Here is a 17,359-nt window from a genome sequence, read left to right on the forward strand (position 1 = left end):
CTCTTGCCTCAGTGGATCCTATAATCAACAGCATCCTAAACAACGTATCCGAGCAGAAAGGAAGTTTGGGTTCATATGGTCTATCTTACAGCATCTGCCAAGTTTCTTCCCACCCCCTCCTGCATATTGCTAACCCAGAACAATCCTATTCCCATCTGTGCATCATAGTTTCTTTCCCTGAAAGATTTGCTTTCAGTCACTCTGGAAAGGAAGCGGCATATTTAAGTGAAGAACAGAGGAGTCTAGAAGTCAGAGGTGGGGGCAGTCCCCAGCTGCTGCACAAGGTCACCTGGAATGCCAAAGCCACTTCATCTCTCCGTGCCTCAGTTTCTCCATGCACAAGGGTAATGAAATCAGCCTTGCTGTAAAGGAGAACACTATATAAAACCAGGTGCTGCCATTCTTCTATCTGAAATAAGGCAGGCTCCGAGAGTTAAACTCCACACAGAGGAGTGAAAGTAGTTACTGCCCTTCCAGTTTTATACACCACTCTTCAGAGGAATTATGGATGAGGAACTGGGACATGTTCACAGTTGTTCAAACTAGTGGTCCCTTTCTGTCAAAGCTAGGTTAATACTGGCTTGACACCCTGGAGATCTCTGCAGGCTTCTAGCGCTCATTAACAGCTGCTTCTGGCACAGAAACAGAGCAGTAGGGAGATGGAAGTAGGGGGGGGGGAAATCAGCAAGACTACTGGCAAGTTTTTTAAAAAAGGAGATTATCTGTTGTGCCTCAAAAAAGAGTGACTGAGAAACCCAATAAATCCAAAAAGGCCTGCCCATGGTTTCGCATGTGGGTTGTGCCCCTTCCTCCCCCTTCACCCCTGACATCATCTATATGAAATAAAATAATAAGTCTGAGAATTCCCCTGTTCCAAGTAATTTTCCTTACTGTAACTTTTCTTGTTCTCTTGGGTACAGAATCTGACTTTTTGTGATTCTGGACACAGATGAGAAGGCGGATTGAAGTGCACAAATTAACACTCCACTACCTAAACCCTAAAGTCTTTGTATTTAGGTTTAGTCAGTGCAGATAAAGGTAAAAGCACAGGGGTGAATTTGGAGTGATAAGAAAAATAATTTCTTACCTTTATTTTCAGTTCTATCACATCGTAGACTAGTTTTTAGTTAGAAAAAATATTCCAGTCTCAGACCTGCCATACTTCAGAAGCCCCCAAACCTGTAAGGGCTTCTAGCCTCTCAAAAGTAGAAAAACCAGATTTGAAAGCTCTGCTTTAAACCAGAAAATCCTCCAAACGGTGCTTCCAGATTGGTCAGCCATTGTCAGAGGTTTGGTCTTGGGCTGATCCCTTTCTCAGCAGTGCCAGTTCCCAAAAGAACCAGCCTTTTAAATGGAAAAAAAAATTAACAAAAAAGCTAATGATAAACAGAGAAAGCGGTTCTGCAAAGGAAGGGGCAGGTTTTCAGCACCAGCCCAAACTACCAAAAGTTGCCTCCCTTTCAAACCTCTTTTACTTCAAGTCTTATTTATGCTGTTGCATACCTGAACAGAGACCCCTCCTGCACAGGCCCTTTTCAGAGCTGTAACACTGCCAGTTCAACCTCAAATGGTCCATGCAAAGAGCAGGAACAAGCATACCTCTGAGCTTCGCGATCATCCTTGGGGTTGTAGTTGGACAGACAGTCCAGGATGAAGATCTGGCCCCACTCCGTGCACTCATTTAAAGCTGTCAGCAGCTTGTTAATGTTCTGAGGGTTCAAATCCAGCAGGTTACTGTTGGGATGCGATTCACTGATTTCCGACAAGGCAGCCACGGCGTTTGCTACCACCTGGGAGAAGAGACAAGAAGATGTGTTCTTTGCTAGCATGCCATCAGTGGTTTGGCAAGGATTAACTTGGGCTTAGTGTGGGTTACACATGGGAAACAAACACAGAGATCCTGGTGTGTATTATCAGCTGCTCAGCAGCAGCCACCACATCAGTCATTCCAGCCTCCAGGGACACAGCACAAACTCACAAATAACCTGGAGAGCCCAAAGCTTGACTGTAACCTTGCTCTTTGCCAAAATTTGAAGAGTCTTTTGGGGAGGAAGTGAAAGAATAGCAGCACAGCAGGAGGGGCTGCTGTCACACACAGGAAACATGAAAAGCCAGCATGGGTGCAAAGAGCGTTTTGCTAGAGAAATTACAACTTGAAAGTATTTTTGTTGAAGATAAACAAAAGTTAAAGTCACCTCTGGACAGAATAGGGACCTGGGACCACAACCTCGCAAGAGACTTTACTCTAGAGGCAGCTAGAGATGGCATCAGAGAGTGTCCATATGGAACAAGAACATCTCACCTTCCTGCAGGCTCTAGACTTCCACCCTGGAATGCTTCAAGTAGGCATCATCTCCCCCTACTTCCAGGAGACGCTCAACAGATATAGTCAAGGTCTCAAAACCTCTAATTGCCCAACTCATTCAGGAATGGATGCCTCTTGCCTAATTCTCTTTGGCAGTCCAGCGGCACATTGCTTAACGTGGTCAGAGAAATGAGAAGAACCATGTTGAGTGGCAGGCAGCCTTCAGCTCTGTCACCCAGTTTGCTTTCAATGACACCATTTCCCTAAAATGGGCAACTCCTGCTAATTTTTTAATAACACATATTTAAATTCCAAATAACATAGCATTCCAAATTCCATAGCATCCCTTTGTCTAGTAGGTACTTTACATCATCCCATTAAAGCAAGTACTCCAGCACAACTCATCACTGAAAATATTTAAGACGATCTAAGATGTTCCCTAACCCAAGCATGGATGAAAGGAAGCACAGAGAGAAGGTCCAGGGTCCAGCCTGACAAATGCAAGAAGTGAGAGTGCAACACAAACTTCTTAGTTCCATACTCAGATTCAGAAGCTATTTTAACAGATGCCATGTGAAGGTTTTTAAAATAGAAGAGTTGCAGAATATACAGACAAAAATAGAAAATTTACAGATGAGACAAAAGTCTTTTTTAACTAACTAAAAACGGGATTTAAGCTCGAGATTGACACACAAAACTGATACACTCTATGCAAAACCATTTTCAGGATATTTTACAATGCAGATCACATCCAGCCCAACTCACAATTCATAATGCCTAAAATGAAGATTTATAGTATTATTTTCTACGGTATTAAAGCAAAGAAACATCTTATCTAAAATTGTCTGATTCTTTGGATGAATAAAGATGCTTTTGATGCAGTACACCGAAAACAAGAACAGCACAACCAGAAAATCCTCTGCATTGTTCCCATCACTGCTTGTCATTAAAGCAATATATTCCAAAGTCATCGCACAAGCACAGTAATGTTGATTGTTCTGCATTTCACACCTAGAGGTCAGAGATAGGATTTGGATCCAAGATTTTATGAATTTCATTAGTTGAATGAGCCTTCTGTCACCAAAATCATTAGCAATCAGCACTGCTGTCTTGTACTGTTTTAATGAGGAACTTATTAAGAGATGCTGCTTATTCTTCCCATTATTTAATTTGCCTAATTCCTGAATGGTTAATGTGGCGCAGCATAAAACTGAAGTAAAAGATTGTTTTAATTTTGCTATATTTTGGAAGTGTGGTGGTTTAACCACAGGTAGACCATGTGGTCCTGCACTGTCCCCCCCCACCCAGGGAGATGGGATGGCAATCACAACAAAGGGGCACAGATTAGGATGAGAACAGGGACAGCTCACTCACCAGTGATGATCACAGGCAAAACAGACTCAACTTGGGGAAGAAAAATCAATTTAAGTCATTGCCATTCATCTGAGTAGCACAGTGAGACATAACAACCACATCTTACAACACCTTCCCCCACCCCTCCCTTCTTCTCAGGCTCAAATCACTTTGCTCCCCATTTCTCTATCTTCCCCTACCAGCAGCAGAGGGGACAGGGAATGGGGGTTGCAGTCAGTTCACCATTGCTGAACTTCCCAGCATCAAAGTCCAGGAACAAGATGTTCCAGAGCAAGCTTCCCACAGAGTCATGGACCTCTTCGGGCTCAGCTCCCAGCTCCGGCATGGGGACACCATGTGCTGCAGATGGGCCTCCAGCACACCTCCTCACCACCCCCACTCTGGCATCGAGTGACTCTCGGGGTCTCAACTCAGTCACACTTGCCCTCAGGCTCCTCTTTCCTGCTTCAGCATGGAGTCCTCCATGGTCTACATGTGGGTATCTGCTCCACCACTGAACTTCCATGGGCTGCAGGGACCTCCTTTGCCTTCTCCTATTCCATAGGGTTGAACTGGGCATCTGAGGTTCTGTCCTTCCCCTTTTCCTCCTCCCTCTTGGAAACAAAGCTCTCCCTTTGTTTAAGCTGATGGTCTTTTGTTTAGGTCAATGACCTCTCCTCCAGGTTCTCCCCACCTTCTTCTTTCCAAGACAGTCCTTCCCCTCACAAATACGGATTCACAGAGGTGTTTTTCTATTGCTAATTGGCTCAGCCTGGCCTAGGGCAGGAGGTATGCCTTGGAGCCAGGGGAGCTGTCACTCTCACAATGTGCCCCCTCCCACCCCTCCCAAACCCAAAACAAAGTTTACAAGTGAAGACAAATCATAAAAGCAACTGAAAAGTTCAAAGCCACAATGAAAAAGCACTTAAAAATGAAATGAGGACTTCAGAAAAAAAATATTTGAAGTAATAAACTAGCAAGAGAAGCAAAGCATCACAGAAAGGTACCTGTCAGCTGTGCAGAGGAATAGGGCTGAGCTTTGGCAAAGGCACTCACACTGCCAGGCACTGCCTTCACTGCAGTAATTGGGCTGTGTGGATATCCTAAACCCTGCGGCAAGTACAAGTCAAAGCAGCTGTGCTTAAGTTTCCTTCCTTGCAGAGCAAGTTAAGCCTATGACTTAGAGTTTGCCACAGGCGAAGGATGCACAGAAATGCTGTTACCATGGGCTGCCTGGTACAGAGTAGCTGCAACCCAGAGACCTGACTGTGAACAAGGTCTTGCTTTTAGCATCTTTTGGGGCTCTTTTCAGGAAACAGCACAGCAGGATAAAGTGTCCAAATCAAAGCTGAGGAAGGGACACTACATGGCAAGGCACTAGTTGTCAGATTTCCATCAAAAGCATTCATGAGAGAGTGTCAGATGGCAAAATGCACTTCGGAATATGGGTTGTGGTCTCCTTGGGTGTTCCTCACGAAAAAAGGACTGGGAGGGGCTGTGAAACATTTGGTGGTAGCTCAGTTCTGCCAGACAGGATGGAATATACAATCTCATAGTGCACAATCACAGCTGGTCCTCACCTTCCACCTGAGCAGAACAGCACTGCTGTCAACTTGGTGACAAGAAAATAAATGAAGCAAAAGGGGATAAGGGAAGGGGAATACCTTAAAACTTTAAACAACATTTATTAACAACAACAAAAAAAAAAAGCACTTGCTGGCGATTTGCACTGAACATATTGATATGTTATGGTATGCCAACAAAAATAATTAGCATCTTCAAGGCTTTTTTACAGAGCCGCAGCACAGTTGAAATGAAAACAGATTTCAGGAACCAGTCCAACATAAACACTGGTTCAAGCACGCACGCTCACCTCTCTTCATTGGCACTGCCATTGGCTCCACTACCAGGCAGGAACATAGAGCAATACAAGCCAGCACTGCATGGTTTCATTCCAGCACATGACTCCTAATTTGCTGACAGCTCTCACACATAAACAAAGATTGAAGCGTGGTCCTCAGTTTGGAATACCAGCAGTTACCACTCATGTATGGAAAAAAAGTCCATTAAGAACCAGTCAACACCAATTCATGTATTACATCACCTGGTATATACTTTGGGAGTCACATAAGTGTCATTGGAAATATTTAGAAAGAGATTTTGGCCAAAGAAAATCTACAACATCAAAGCTGAACCTTAAGTCTTGAACTCAGTTGACAGTTCTTCCTTAACAGAGCAACACAAGATAAGTGAAGTCCAGCTGCACTGAGTAGCAAGTACAACGTACAAGGTGATAAAACAAGCTATGTAACAGTTGTTTTTTCTTTTTTTACCTTGAAAATAAATAGCAATGATTATGTACTACTGGGGGACATGTGAGAAGTAAAGCTAAAGCCTTACAAGTGGTATAAGTGGTATAGGACAAAGTCCACATGGAATTAGAGAAGTTTCACAGCCAATGCCATTCCTTGGCTGAGGAAAAAAAGCCATAAGCTTCTTTAGCAAACAGAGTGTATCTGCTTTTCAAAACATGCAACAAGTTCATTTTGATGAGAAACCAACAGGGAGCTGGATAACTTATTTCACAGATTGGAAGAAGGAGGCTAGACCGACAAGAAACTAATATCTAGTATAGTCTTTAGTCCCCAAAAATAATTAAAAAACCTGAAATCAACCCACTAGCCACAGATACGTGAGCCAAACCAATTAATGAACAGGCAAAGCTTTTAAAAGCTTAAACTTGTAAGTTAACTCCATGGCAAAATGTCTCACTTGACTTGCAATTAAGAATACAGTCTTTAAACCAACAGCTACCAACCAACAAGAATCAGTCCAAAAAAAACCCCCCAAAAAACCAAAAACCCAAAACCCTACCTAGAAAGTAAAAATGCAGAGCAGATTGAAGATTTAATAATAATAATAATAAGAAGAAGAAGAAGAAGAAGTAGTCCCTGGCTTGCTGATTTAAATCAGTTCACACTGGGTACACGTCAACATTATTCAGATACAGTCGCAGCAACACCCTGTTACAAGCACAGTTGAGCCAAATTACAATAAACCTGCTTTTTGGCTGGAATTTCCCAACAAATTTAGACTCTCAGAGAAGTGTCATTAGGATGAGGATAACTACATCTCACTTTTATTTAAAAAAAAAATAAAAATAAACCAACCTTGCACTTAAAATTACATTACAGATTTAACAAGAACCCAACATTTTTAAACCCACCTACATACAAACCCCCTCTGCAGCCAGAGAGACCAAATCCGACCTCACTGAGAGCTGCAGAGGTAGGAACATTGATTTGCCAGTTATTCCTTCTGGCAGCTCAAACCTTTAGCTCAGAGCAAATGGTATAAAATATATTAACAAGGGAGGAAAGGGGGTGGGTGAAAACCTGAGTGTCTGCCTATCAGCCCACACGGAAAAGCTTTGCAGGGGGCAGGGGGACAGGAGGGAAGGTAGGCAGATCTAGAACAGCAAACAGTTGAAGCAATCAGATTATTTTGCTAGCATCCCAGGCTAATTGGAAATTAAACCAAGTGTGTAATGGAGTTAATGAAATACAATGTTCTGCTGCTTAAAACAGGAACCTCTGGCTCACCATCTTATTAAAATGAGGAGAAAATGAAGAAAAGGAAGAAAAATTGAGAAGCTCTGAAAAGATGCTGAGGAAAGGCAGCCTTACCCACATAGCTGGAGGCTCCTACCCTCAAGAGAGCCAGGCACCACGTGATGTTTTCAAGCACAGAAAGGTGCTGACATTTTCGAAGAGCACGCTGAGCATGCATGGTACGTTCATGTCATTAAGCACAGACTCCCAGATGGGATATCAGGACATCCACATGGATGTATATTTCACAGGGCCACTCACTTTCACAGCCACAGACGATGCTGTGTGCCTGAAAGGTTCCTAACAAGCACCAACACTTCCAAGCTCTCTCTCCAGAGTACACAACTCCTACTGCTGTTCATGTTAATTATATCTTTCATCTACAAGCCCCCTTTTACTTTGCTTCCCTAGAAATGGTCTATGAACTATTAAAACGGCCCAAGCAGGTAAGTTAGAGAACCTATATGAACCTCTCCCACCGTTAATGCATGTCACGTGGACGGCTTTAAATTAAAACCCTGTGAGACTAACACATCCCCAGTCTATGAAGAATCTTGGAAAGTAACAGCTTACCTGTTCAGCCTTAATTGTGACAGATTTCCAGGGCTCTGGGTAAATCATTCATCTTCCACTAATTCCATTGCAGGAGGTTGTACTTTAGCACCTAAAAGTCTGGAAACACACTGCTGGATATGTGATCAGTGCCTGACCACGTCCCGAAAATTGCCTGGGTGGGGAAGACCTCCTGCTTGCTTTTTGCAAGTGGGATGAATTTTTGTGGAGGTGGCAATGGAAGGGAAGTCAAAGTGTTATGCCTCCCACAGTGTGCTTGCCCTAACTGGTTTTTGCACTTCCCTGTTCCTACTGTGCACTGCAGAAAAATGCCACTTCGTGGCAGATTAAAACACCACTCCTGCTCTTCATGTCTGCAAAATCAGAATGTGTTAGTTTTAAGACAGGAAACCATACCTCCCCCAACAGATGAATCTCTTGTGGTAGATGGGCAAGAAGCAGTTCAGGGATGGCTCCAACACAAAGGGTTTCTCCTTGGTACAGCTGAGCCCCTCAGTGCAGGAAAATAAGCTCTATAGGAAGCCACCAAGGGTCTGCAACCCCCTATGCTTCTTCCAGAAAGCACCGTGGTCTGATCCCAGCCTGGATCAGGCACCTATAACACACCAGGAAGGTTTCTTTTGCAGGTTTTTTGCAAGGCCCTTTGCAATTTTCCTTGCAGAGGTTCTCACTGGCACCATCCAGTGGCAAACTGGGCTCTCTCATCCAAGCAGCTATAGAAGAGAGGCACCAGCTAAGCATCAACAAAAACCTCTTGCAGTCCTGAAAAATGGGGGTGCAGAGTTACAAAACATCATAGCCACAGTGTTTTGTGACAAATGGTGCTTGTCAATAGTTAGAAGTGTCTGTTCTGATTGAAAATGTAACATCTAGACACATGTCAACAAAATTCCGCAGCACTTTGATTGATTATTAGAGATCCTCGAATGATCTATTCAGCAAGACTAACACTTTGGAAATTAGACACATACTGGTGGCAGTAATTGGAAGGAGACGGGTCTCTGATGGATTAATTTGTCAGTTAAGCTTTATAAATGTGAGGTCTGGGAGGACAGACTCTGTGGAGTCATGGAAATTCACACATTATCATACAAACTCGTTACATCTCTCTGCCAGAGTGCTAGTATTCAAAAGCCATGGAAAAGCATGGCTTCTGCAGAAAGTATTCAAGATCCCTTATCCACAAGCCTACCAAAACCAAACAACAACAAAAAAATCAGGTCCCACATACAGCTTGAAATGCCCTCAGACCTGTTTAGGATGACTGGAGAAAAACTAGCTATTCAGCAAGTCAGACTCCAGCCTTCCTCTGGAGAAGCAGTTGCAGAAGCTCAACCCAAAGCCTCAACTGGGTTTCCACAAGCAGAGGCAGAGTGGCTAACCAGAAGCCATACCATCCACCACAGATGCCAGCTCTCCCTTCTCCCCCAGTTTAAATCTCTACAGCCTGACTGCTGCAACACAGACACACCAGCTGCCTTCTGAACTCCCCTGGTAATCTCCCACATGGCCTCTTTCAAGCATCCCACCATGTACATTAGCACAGCCACTGGTTTATACAGTTTCCTCTGCAACCTCTACCTATTTAATTTCCAGCTTGCTACTGCTGTCTGCTTACTTTGCAAAAAGTGTTGCTGTCCCTCCTGGGCAGCCTCATGTAAACAGCAAGAATACCCTATAAAGAGTCTCAAAGTGAAGCTACCCCAAGCAACGGTCTCATTCACTGTAAGGTATCCAACACCAGGTAAATAAATTCCACCTACTGAGGCCTACAAATGCCATCAGGTGTCTCACAGAAGGAAATACCACCTCCACCCGCAGCACAAACATATTAAAAAAACCCAAAGCACACACAGGACCAAACACAGACATGGTTGGGGGACTTCAAGACAGAGCCTTCGTTCTGCAGCACCTGGAATGAAAAGAACAACAACATTTTATGGCTGGTGAGGCAGCCAGGGTACCTTGGAGGCAGCCCCCAACATGCTGCAGAGGCATAGCCCACAGCTCCCAGCAATATTCAGCTCCATACTAGGATGGGAATTTTTAAGTCCTTAGAGCCTTCAGGAGCAGGAATCATGAACTGACATCCAGCAGTGGTCATTCACCCCTTGTACTAGATAAAACATCAGCTGCAGAGGGAAAAAACCACGGCTGTGAGAAGTCCACGTTTCTCCATGAGAAACAAGTGCTTTCCTGTGCCCATGAAGAAGGTGGTGTTCCACTCCCTGTTGTATAAGAGAAGTCCCACATCTCAGACTGCCTCCCACAAAGTTCTTTTGGGACTGAGAAACCAACAGCTTCTCAGCAAGGGGCTCATTTCTCAGCTTTATTATACAAAGAAGGATAAAATTCCTGCAAAGCATGCAGCAGAGGACAGCCCAGGAGGCAAAAGCCACTTATGTTCCTGAACAGGCTCATACTTCAGGGTGCTGTCTCAGAAAGACATACTGCTTGCCAGCTAGTAGGAAAAAGAACAACATGATGACCTTCTTCATCCATAAGGTCATCCAGGAAGCCCAAACACACACCCTGAAGTTCTGGCTGGCAAAGAAGGAACCTACATGACTCACAGTTATAGCAGGAGAGACAAGAAAGCGCTGTGATCTATATCAATACGTTTGTAGTCTAGTCTGTGAACTATGGCAACTAAATATTGCCAGAGGGAATTCTGATTAGATCTTGCCACCTCGAGTTGTCAGAGCTCAACAGATTTCCTTCTTAGTGCACATTATTATATGCTAATGCACAAAAAACCAAAAAACAGGCACAAGAAAAGAGTTTAATTATATTCCACACACTTGGTGTATTTACTAACCAGCTTATGTGATCTCAGTTTACTCCATATTGATTCACAACAGTGTTCCTCCCAATAAACTGTGATGTGTAGATGTGTAAAACATGATATATTATTGGATAGCACGTAAGTGCTATGTCTACAGAGCCCACAAAAACACATGAACAGAACAGCCACACCTGTGAAAGCTTTGATTCAGCACATCACAGCGACATTGCAGATCATGAGCAATAAGAAAGGCTACAAAAAGGAATTAAAAACCCAACAGCACTTAGAAAAGAACTGTGAGAAGGTGACATCAACCTAACAATCCATGTGGATGACAGGTAGATTGACAAGAAAACCATGGATTAAAAATTATCCTAGAAGGTCAAGGATTTAAAGTATTTGGAGAGAAAGGTTGTTCCATTCAGATATTAAAAGACCAGCAAGGCTTAAGATGGATTTCCTCTTATGTTTTTCTGCTAATATTTACATTCCTGAAGAAATCCAGGAAGTGCAGTGCAGTGATAAAAGCCAGGAGGGAATTAGTTACAAAATAAAGTGTTTAACCATCAACAGCTTTATGTGGCTGCCATCTCGTGGTCTCGCTCTGCATCACCAGGGCTCAGTGCTTGTTCCAACGATGAGCAATTAGGCAATAGGTCCAATTCACAAATGTCAGAACAAGGCAGTGTCAGGGGAAAAAAAACAACCAACCAACCAAATAACTTTGTCCAAGATTTCAGAGAGCCTCTGGCCATCAGTAAGTGTGTAACTGCCTCTCTCACCCCACTATTACCTGCTGCTGTTGCTGGGTGTGAACAGTGTTCCACAGTAATCTGCCATCCCACCTCTGAGGAGCACACAAAAATCCTGGGATGGCATACTGAAACCATATGTTGTTAGAACAACATGAGGATTATGGGAGAACACTCTTTTTGAGTTGCACTACACCAAAGTTACCAGCAAGAAAGGTCCTTCAGACTGAGTAAGTCCAGCAGCTCACTGACAGCCCAAAGCAGCCAAGCCCTAGCTTTATATTCCTCTAGCTTTATATTCATCTCAGCTCTGCTGAGCTTTCTGCAAGTAAATGCAGAGCAAAAATGAGGAAGGGTTTGCCTTAAGACAGCTCTGGAAAGAAGTGAGGGTTCCCTCTACAGAGAGAAACTCTTTGATAGGATCCCAAGTGACAAAGTGCAGCCCCAGGGACAATAAGGCCCATCTGTAAAACTAGATTAAAGACTCCATCCACAATCAAACTTCTGCAGTGTAACCAGCCAGTAACTGAACCATGCCCTTGTATGCATTATTGGCCCATTGCCTGCAAAAGGTACATCCCAGATAACTCAGCTGAAATGTAGTAAGCAACCAACCCATCTGGTAACTTGCCATATATATCCCTATCAATATATGTATGCAATTAAAAGTTTAAATTAATTCATCCAGGAGAAACTGCAAAGCTACCACAGAGATTTTTTCAGAAAAAGCTAATGAACTACTAGACTCAGTGTCAGTCCTTCAATCACAACTACAACCAGCTCATCTGGAAGGGTGCAATCCTGTATCTGTTCAAAAGATCACTGTATTTGAACAAAGGCCAGATGTTGACAACAAAAAGCCCAGATAAAGGGGAAAAGCACATTGGCTGTGCACCTACAGCACCTCAACAGGACTTCAAAGCAGTGCCCTGAGCATCCCCAATCTGTTTGCAAGATTCTATGATAGCCCAAAAATATGAAAAAAGAAAAACCGCAAAGCAAAATGTTTCTGAGAAGGTCACCTCTAACTTAGTCAGACATCATTATGATGAGAGTGATTTGAGCCGATAGAAACACGCATGCCGATCTCTGCAGAATTACAAGGCAATTAGCAAGCAACAGATGGGAGTTGTTACTCTACCCAGCACCCAGCTAGAATGGTTAGTGCTTGCTCATGTGCTAGAGGCAACCAATTACAAAATCATAATAAAACCCTTCTTGAAGACTATTTTTCAACAGGAATTTTTTAGCTCCAGCTCAAAATCCTCATTTCTCAGAAGACAGAACAAGTGTGGATTTCCCATCTAAAAAAATTCTGCTTCATTAAATGTCTAATGTTGCCTATTTCCACAAGTCATCAAAAGAGGAGAAACATTTATAATAATATAAATATGAATGAGTTTGGATAATAAGTTGCAATGATTGAGATGCACCATTTACAGAGGAATAGGCTGTGAGGATAGATCCATCTGTACCACTCTTTTCCATAATCTTTCTTTTGATAACAGATACTGATACATAACATTTCACTTAAAAATAGCTTCCAGGCAGGGCTGCATTCCACCTGATCATGGAGAAATACTTTAATAAATAGCAGCTTGCACACAAATATAACTTATTTGGCAAACACAACTCATGGTCATCAGGACCCCCCACTGGAATTTCACATGGAGAAAGCAGCAATGCGCTGGATGGTTTGACTAGGAAGATGAACCTTAATTGGGAGTGAGAGCTTCTGTACTTCTGAGGAAAAAACTGTACCACAAAGGCATGAGTTTCAAAGGGGAGCAAAGCAATAAACTTAACTAGAAAGAATGTCTGTATCTACTAAAAATTGTAACTGGATTAAATATTGTATTAAATCAGCGGCTATAAGAGCCCCAAACCTCATAAAAAGTCTCTCCATGCACCCTTGAAAAGCAAGAATATAATGCCCTGCCTACAGTAAAACCTGGGAAACAGTACAATGAACACCAGCCACGTGACCCTCTCAAAGCCTGCAGATCTGAAAACACACCACAGGCCTCTCCTCTTCATCCCTATCACTCCTCCAAATTGCATTTTCCTGCTGCGCATCCTCAGCTGCAGGAAGAGCAGGTGAGTACAACATGAGTCAGGTACTGGGATCCTGCACAGTTTCAGTAGCTGCAGAGCTGCAATCAGTTGCAGCAGCTGCAAAGGTTTTGCTGTCCCAGCCCACCCTCATTACCATCAAGGAGCTCATTAATTGTACTGATGTTTTAGTAGGAATCTCTATGCTACTTTTGGAAGTTTATTTAGCAAATGGAGCATACACTGCCCTTTGGTTATTTCTCCTCTTCTCTCCATTCATTTAAGTCAGTATTAAGTTAATGTGCTTTTGAAATAGATATTGGTGCTTTCATAACAGCCAATGGTTCATTTATTAAAACAGTTAGTTCCATAGAGATTGATGAGCAGAAAGAACAAGCAAAACCTTATTAATTTCTCCTGAAGTACTACATCTTCTCAGCCTGAGCTCCTCAACTCATATTCATGTAGCTGTAATCAGCAGAAGAAAACTAGAGTGGGAACCAAGGCTAGAAGAAGAGTAGGTTATAACCCTTTCCAAAGCATACTCCATTGCTGCCTGTGAGCTAGTGAATGCCAGGGGCCAGAATTTAAGTGGAACTAAAGCAGCCCAATCAACTACTTTCAGAGGCTGCAATGCACACACTCAACATTACATTTAAAAAGACGTTTTTCCCCTCTATGCTTCAAAATTGCCTGAACAGAAAGAGCATCTTCAAGTAGTCACCAATATTCATGCAGAAACCTGGCACTGAAAAAAAAATACATCAGGAAGACATACAAAAAGGGCAGCTTGTAAAAGAGCCAGATATCAGAGACAATAGGCATTGGTGCTGACAGACTTGTGCTGGTGGAAGTTGGACACCTTTGGTTTTACTGTCTCTAGAAAGCTGAGAGAAAAGCAACTGGCAGCCTTCACTCTCCTACTAAAGGGGACGAGTATCTTACCACCTGCACCTGAATTATCCAAACCTGCCCAAAGACAGCTATAACAGGTCAGCAGTTTGCTTTACATGGTTTGATTAATGCACCACAGAAAGAGCTGTTAGACCTGCCCTAATAATATGAAAATATGGCTTTAAGCAGAGTCAAATCAGATCTGTGCTTTAGAAGAGCTAAAAAAAAGTAGCAGTTGCATCCTCAAACTGAGTTAAACTGAGCTGCAGAAGTTTTCTTCCCTGCTAGGAGTTACAAAGATATCTGTATGCTCACTGCATTCTGGTAGAGCACAGTAAAAAATATTGAATGAAAGGATTATGCAGTGGGGCACTTCAATCCATTGTCCAGCACCTTTTAGTTACAAAATAATAGTGGAAGATGTCTGGCATGGAAATGGACCTTTCATCAACCGTGATGAAATGCTGATTTAGTAGGTAATTTACTCCTGTGAAATTCTTGGTCTTGATCTCCACCTCTGCTCTGACAACTCATTTAACTTTATTAAAAACATAAGCATTGATTTTTCTCCACTCATTACAGGCCAGTGGATTTAATGACATTAGTGAACACATTCATCCAACCTCTTACTTCAAGAGGAGCCAAAGCCTGCAGGAAAGCAATAGCTACAAGCTGTCACCAAGATAGCAACATCAAGTATTTCTTGCTCTTCTGACCAGAAAGTTAAACTTTTGCTGCAGCACTCAAGACAGGCAAAACAGGGAAAAGCCCAAACAGATCTAAGAATAGAAGGTATTTCCTATTTTCTGAGGCAACAAGTGTTCTCTAACCAAAGCATTCATCACAGTGCATCAGTTGCAATTAAAAAGCCTTCACATTTCTGATTATCTGCCCATTACAAACACAAGCAATGCACTGGAAGGACATATATGTTACCATGGGATTGGAGTCTGCAATCAGGTCACGCAGAGAATCCAGAAATCCTTGGTCCTCCACCATCTGGGCATTGATGTCATGCAGCTTCGCCACACAGACAGCTGCAGTCTTTCGTACATAAGGGTCTTCATCCTTCAGACACTTGCGAAGAGGCTCACACAGATACTCTGTGATCTTGTCCACCCTGATGCATCCCATTGTACGGACAGCCAGAGCACGGATGAGAGGGTTTGGGTCTTCACAGTCCTGCAAGGGGACAGCGTATGCATTAAACAAATCTGCACGACTATCCTCCCCGATATCTTCCCTGCAGCCAGGATCAGGCTGTTCTTATTTCAAACAAAAAGCATTATCTCTGATTACATGCTAAAAAAAGGCAATTATTTCAGATCAGGGATAAGAGGTAGAACTTACTGGTTCACAGAAACATTCTACACCATCTCAAGATGCTTTCAGGCTATGATAGCTTGTAAAATTGTGATCTCTGTGTCCCTTGGTTCTCCCAGACAAAGCTTCTTTCAATATGATCTAGCAGCTACAGCTAAGCTAGAGAGGCAGCTCTCCCCACCCAAAAGCTAGCCACAGGTAACTTTCAGACAACATAAAATGCTGGTTTCCAGCCTTACTGGTTTAAAGGAGCAAGATAATATAATGGAAAAAGTCACCAACTAAACACAATGCAAGGCCTATTTCTCACAGGCCATCAGTTCTAGACATAAGCATCCTTAAGTTTGCAACATATGAAGCACTAAGCAAAGGCTCTTCTGTAGAGGTGCTCTTCTGATGAGAAAAAAAAAACAGAAGGGATTATAACACCTCATACTTCAAGCTGATGTGATTTGCCATACATCCAATCCATCTACATCTCTGAGCAATGCTCCTCCAAAGTCAGCCTGTAAAAGGATGGATGCAGAATGGCCTACAAAAGCATAAGGTACATTTAACTTTCACTGTTTAAATTTCCTACAGCTGAAAAGACACCTGAATGCATCACTTCAAGCATACAAGAGAAGTAACATCTCTTACCAGTGCATTCAACACCTTGAACTGTGAACTGCGTGTCAGGTGCTGAGCTAGCGTAGATTAGCGTCAACGCTTTCTCTTTACTAACACTTGTCCCTCAACTTGCCAAAAGGGACATCAGACATTTCCTTACATGGAAAAGCATAAAGCTGGAAAATATCATGTTTGTTTGTTAGTCCATTCTAACAGAATTACACTTAAAAGATATGACAGACAACAATATTCTTCCCAGAGAGGAAGGTCGAGACAGCTTCTCCGGCCAGAAGAGCAGATCTGCACACAGCCTCGGTCCTCTCACCTCAGTGTCAGGCATCTCACAAGAAACTTAAAACACAATCAGATTCCTTGGTGTCCCTGATTTTATAATGCTCTAGGAGGAGCCTCAAACTTTCTCTAAGCACTGGGTTTTAACTTACATAATGTGGGACTGAAATAACATTTCCTAGATAAGGAGAGGCAACTTCACAACAGAATCGAATGCAATAGAGCAATCAGGTGGTTATTTTTCCAGTGAACCATCTTTCAGTTTCATCAGAGATAAAGGTTTTCCAGACAAAGTACAGCTGAAACATTCAAACAAGAATTAGATATCTGTGTAACAGAAATACTACAAAGGCAGGAAGACAAAAAATATAAATTCTGTTCCCAATATCAAAAGTTGGTCTTTAATTATGATTAGTAAAACTATAGAAGCAGCTTTTCCTGGAGCAGACTCTCTCATAACCACTTACAGGGGAGTTTAAGTCATTTCCTCTGCAATAACGAGCAGCAGCAAGTGAGAGAGAAAACCCAGACCTGATGGATTCAGCATCCCAACAAGCACCTCCAAGCCAAGAGACTCAAGTACAAAAGCAGAGATAAACAACAGCCCACAAAGGCTAACAGATAAAGGAGATGTGACAGCCACTGCGCTGAACCATGTCCTGAAGAGCCATGGGAACAAGTTACCTTCACAAAGCTGTTGACAGCCATAATGGCCATATCTGGCTGACTTTTGGCGTAGTTCATCAGGTACAGGTAGACCAGCTTCTTCAACTCCAAGTTGTCGGTCTGCATGCAGTTCACAACATCAGGA

General features: G+C 42.8%; 1 protein-coding gene across 1 annotated transcript in view; it reads right to left on the minus strand.

Moving 5' to 3' along the window:
* The window catches only part of LOC104527938 (adaptor related protein complex 2 subunit beta 1), a 74,705-nt gene that overhangs the window by 53,865 nt on the left and 3,481 nt on the right, over positions 1-17,359 (minus strand). Inside the window, exons 3-5 of the mRNA XM_029085912.1 lie at positions 17,233-17,359; positions 15,262-15,507; positions 1,600-1,790 (exon numbers count right to left, since the gene is read on the minus strand). The exon at positions 17,233-17,359 is cut by the window's right edge and continues 12 nt beyond it. Coding sequence (XP_028941745.1) covers positions 1,600-1,790; positions 15,262-15,507; positions 17,233-17,359 — 564 coding nt within the window. The remainder of the gene's footprint in view (positions 1-1,599; positions 1,791-15,261; positions 15,508-17,232) is intronic.

The sequence above is a fragment of the Antrostomus carolinensis genome, unplaced genomic scaffold (assembly GCF_000700745.2).
Source record: "Antrostomus carolinensis isolate BGI_N321 unplaced genomic scaffold, ASM70074v2 scaffold26397, whole genome shotgun sequence".
In the NCBI taxonomy this organism is placed as follows: Eukaryota; Metazoa; Chordata; class Aves; order Caprimulgiformes; family Caprimulgidae; genus Antrostomus; species Antrostomus carolinensis.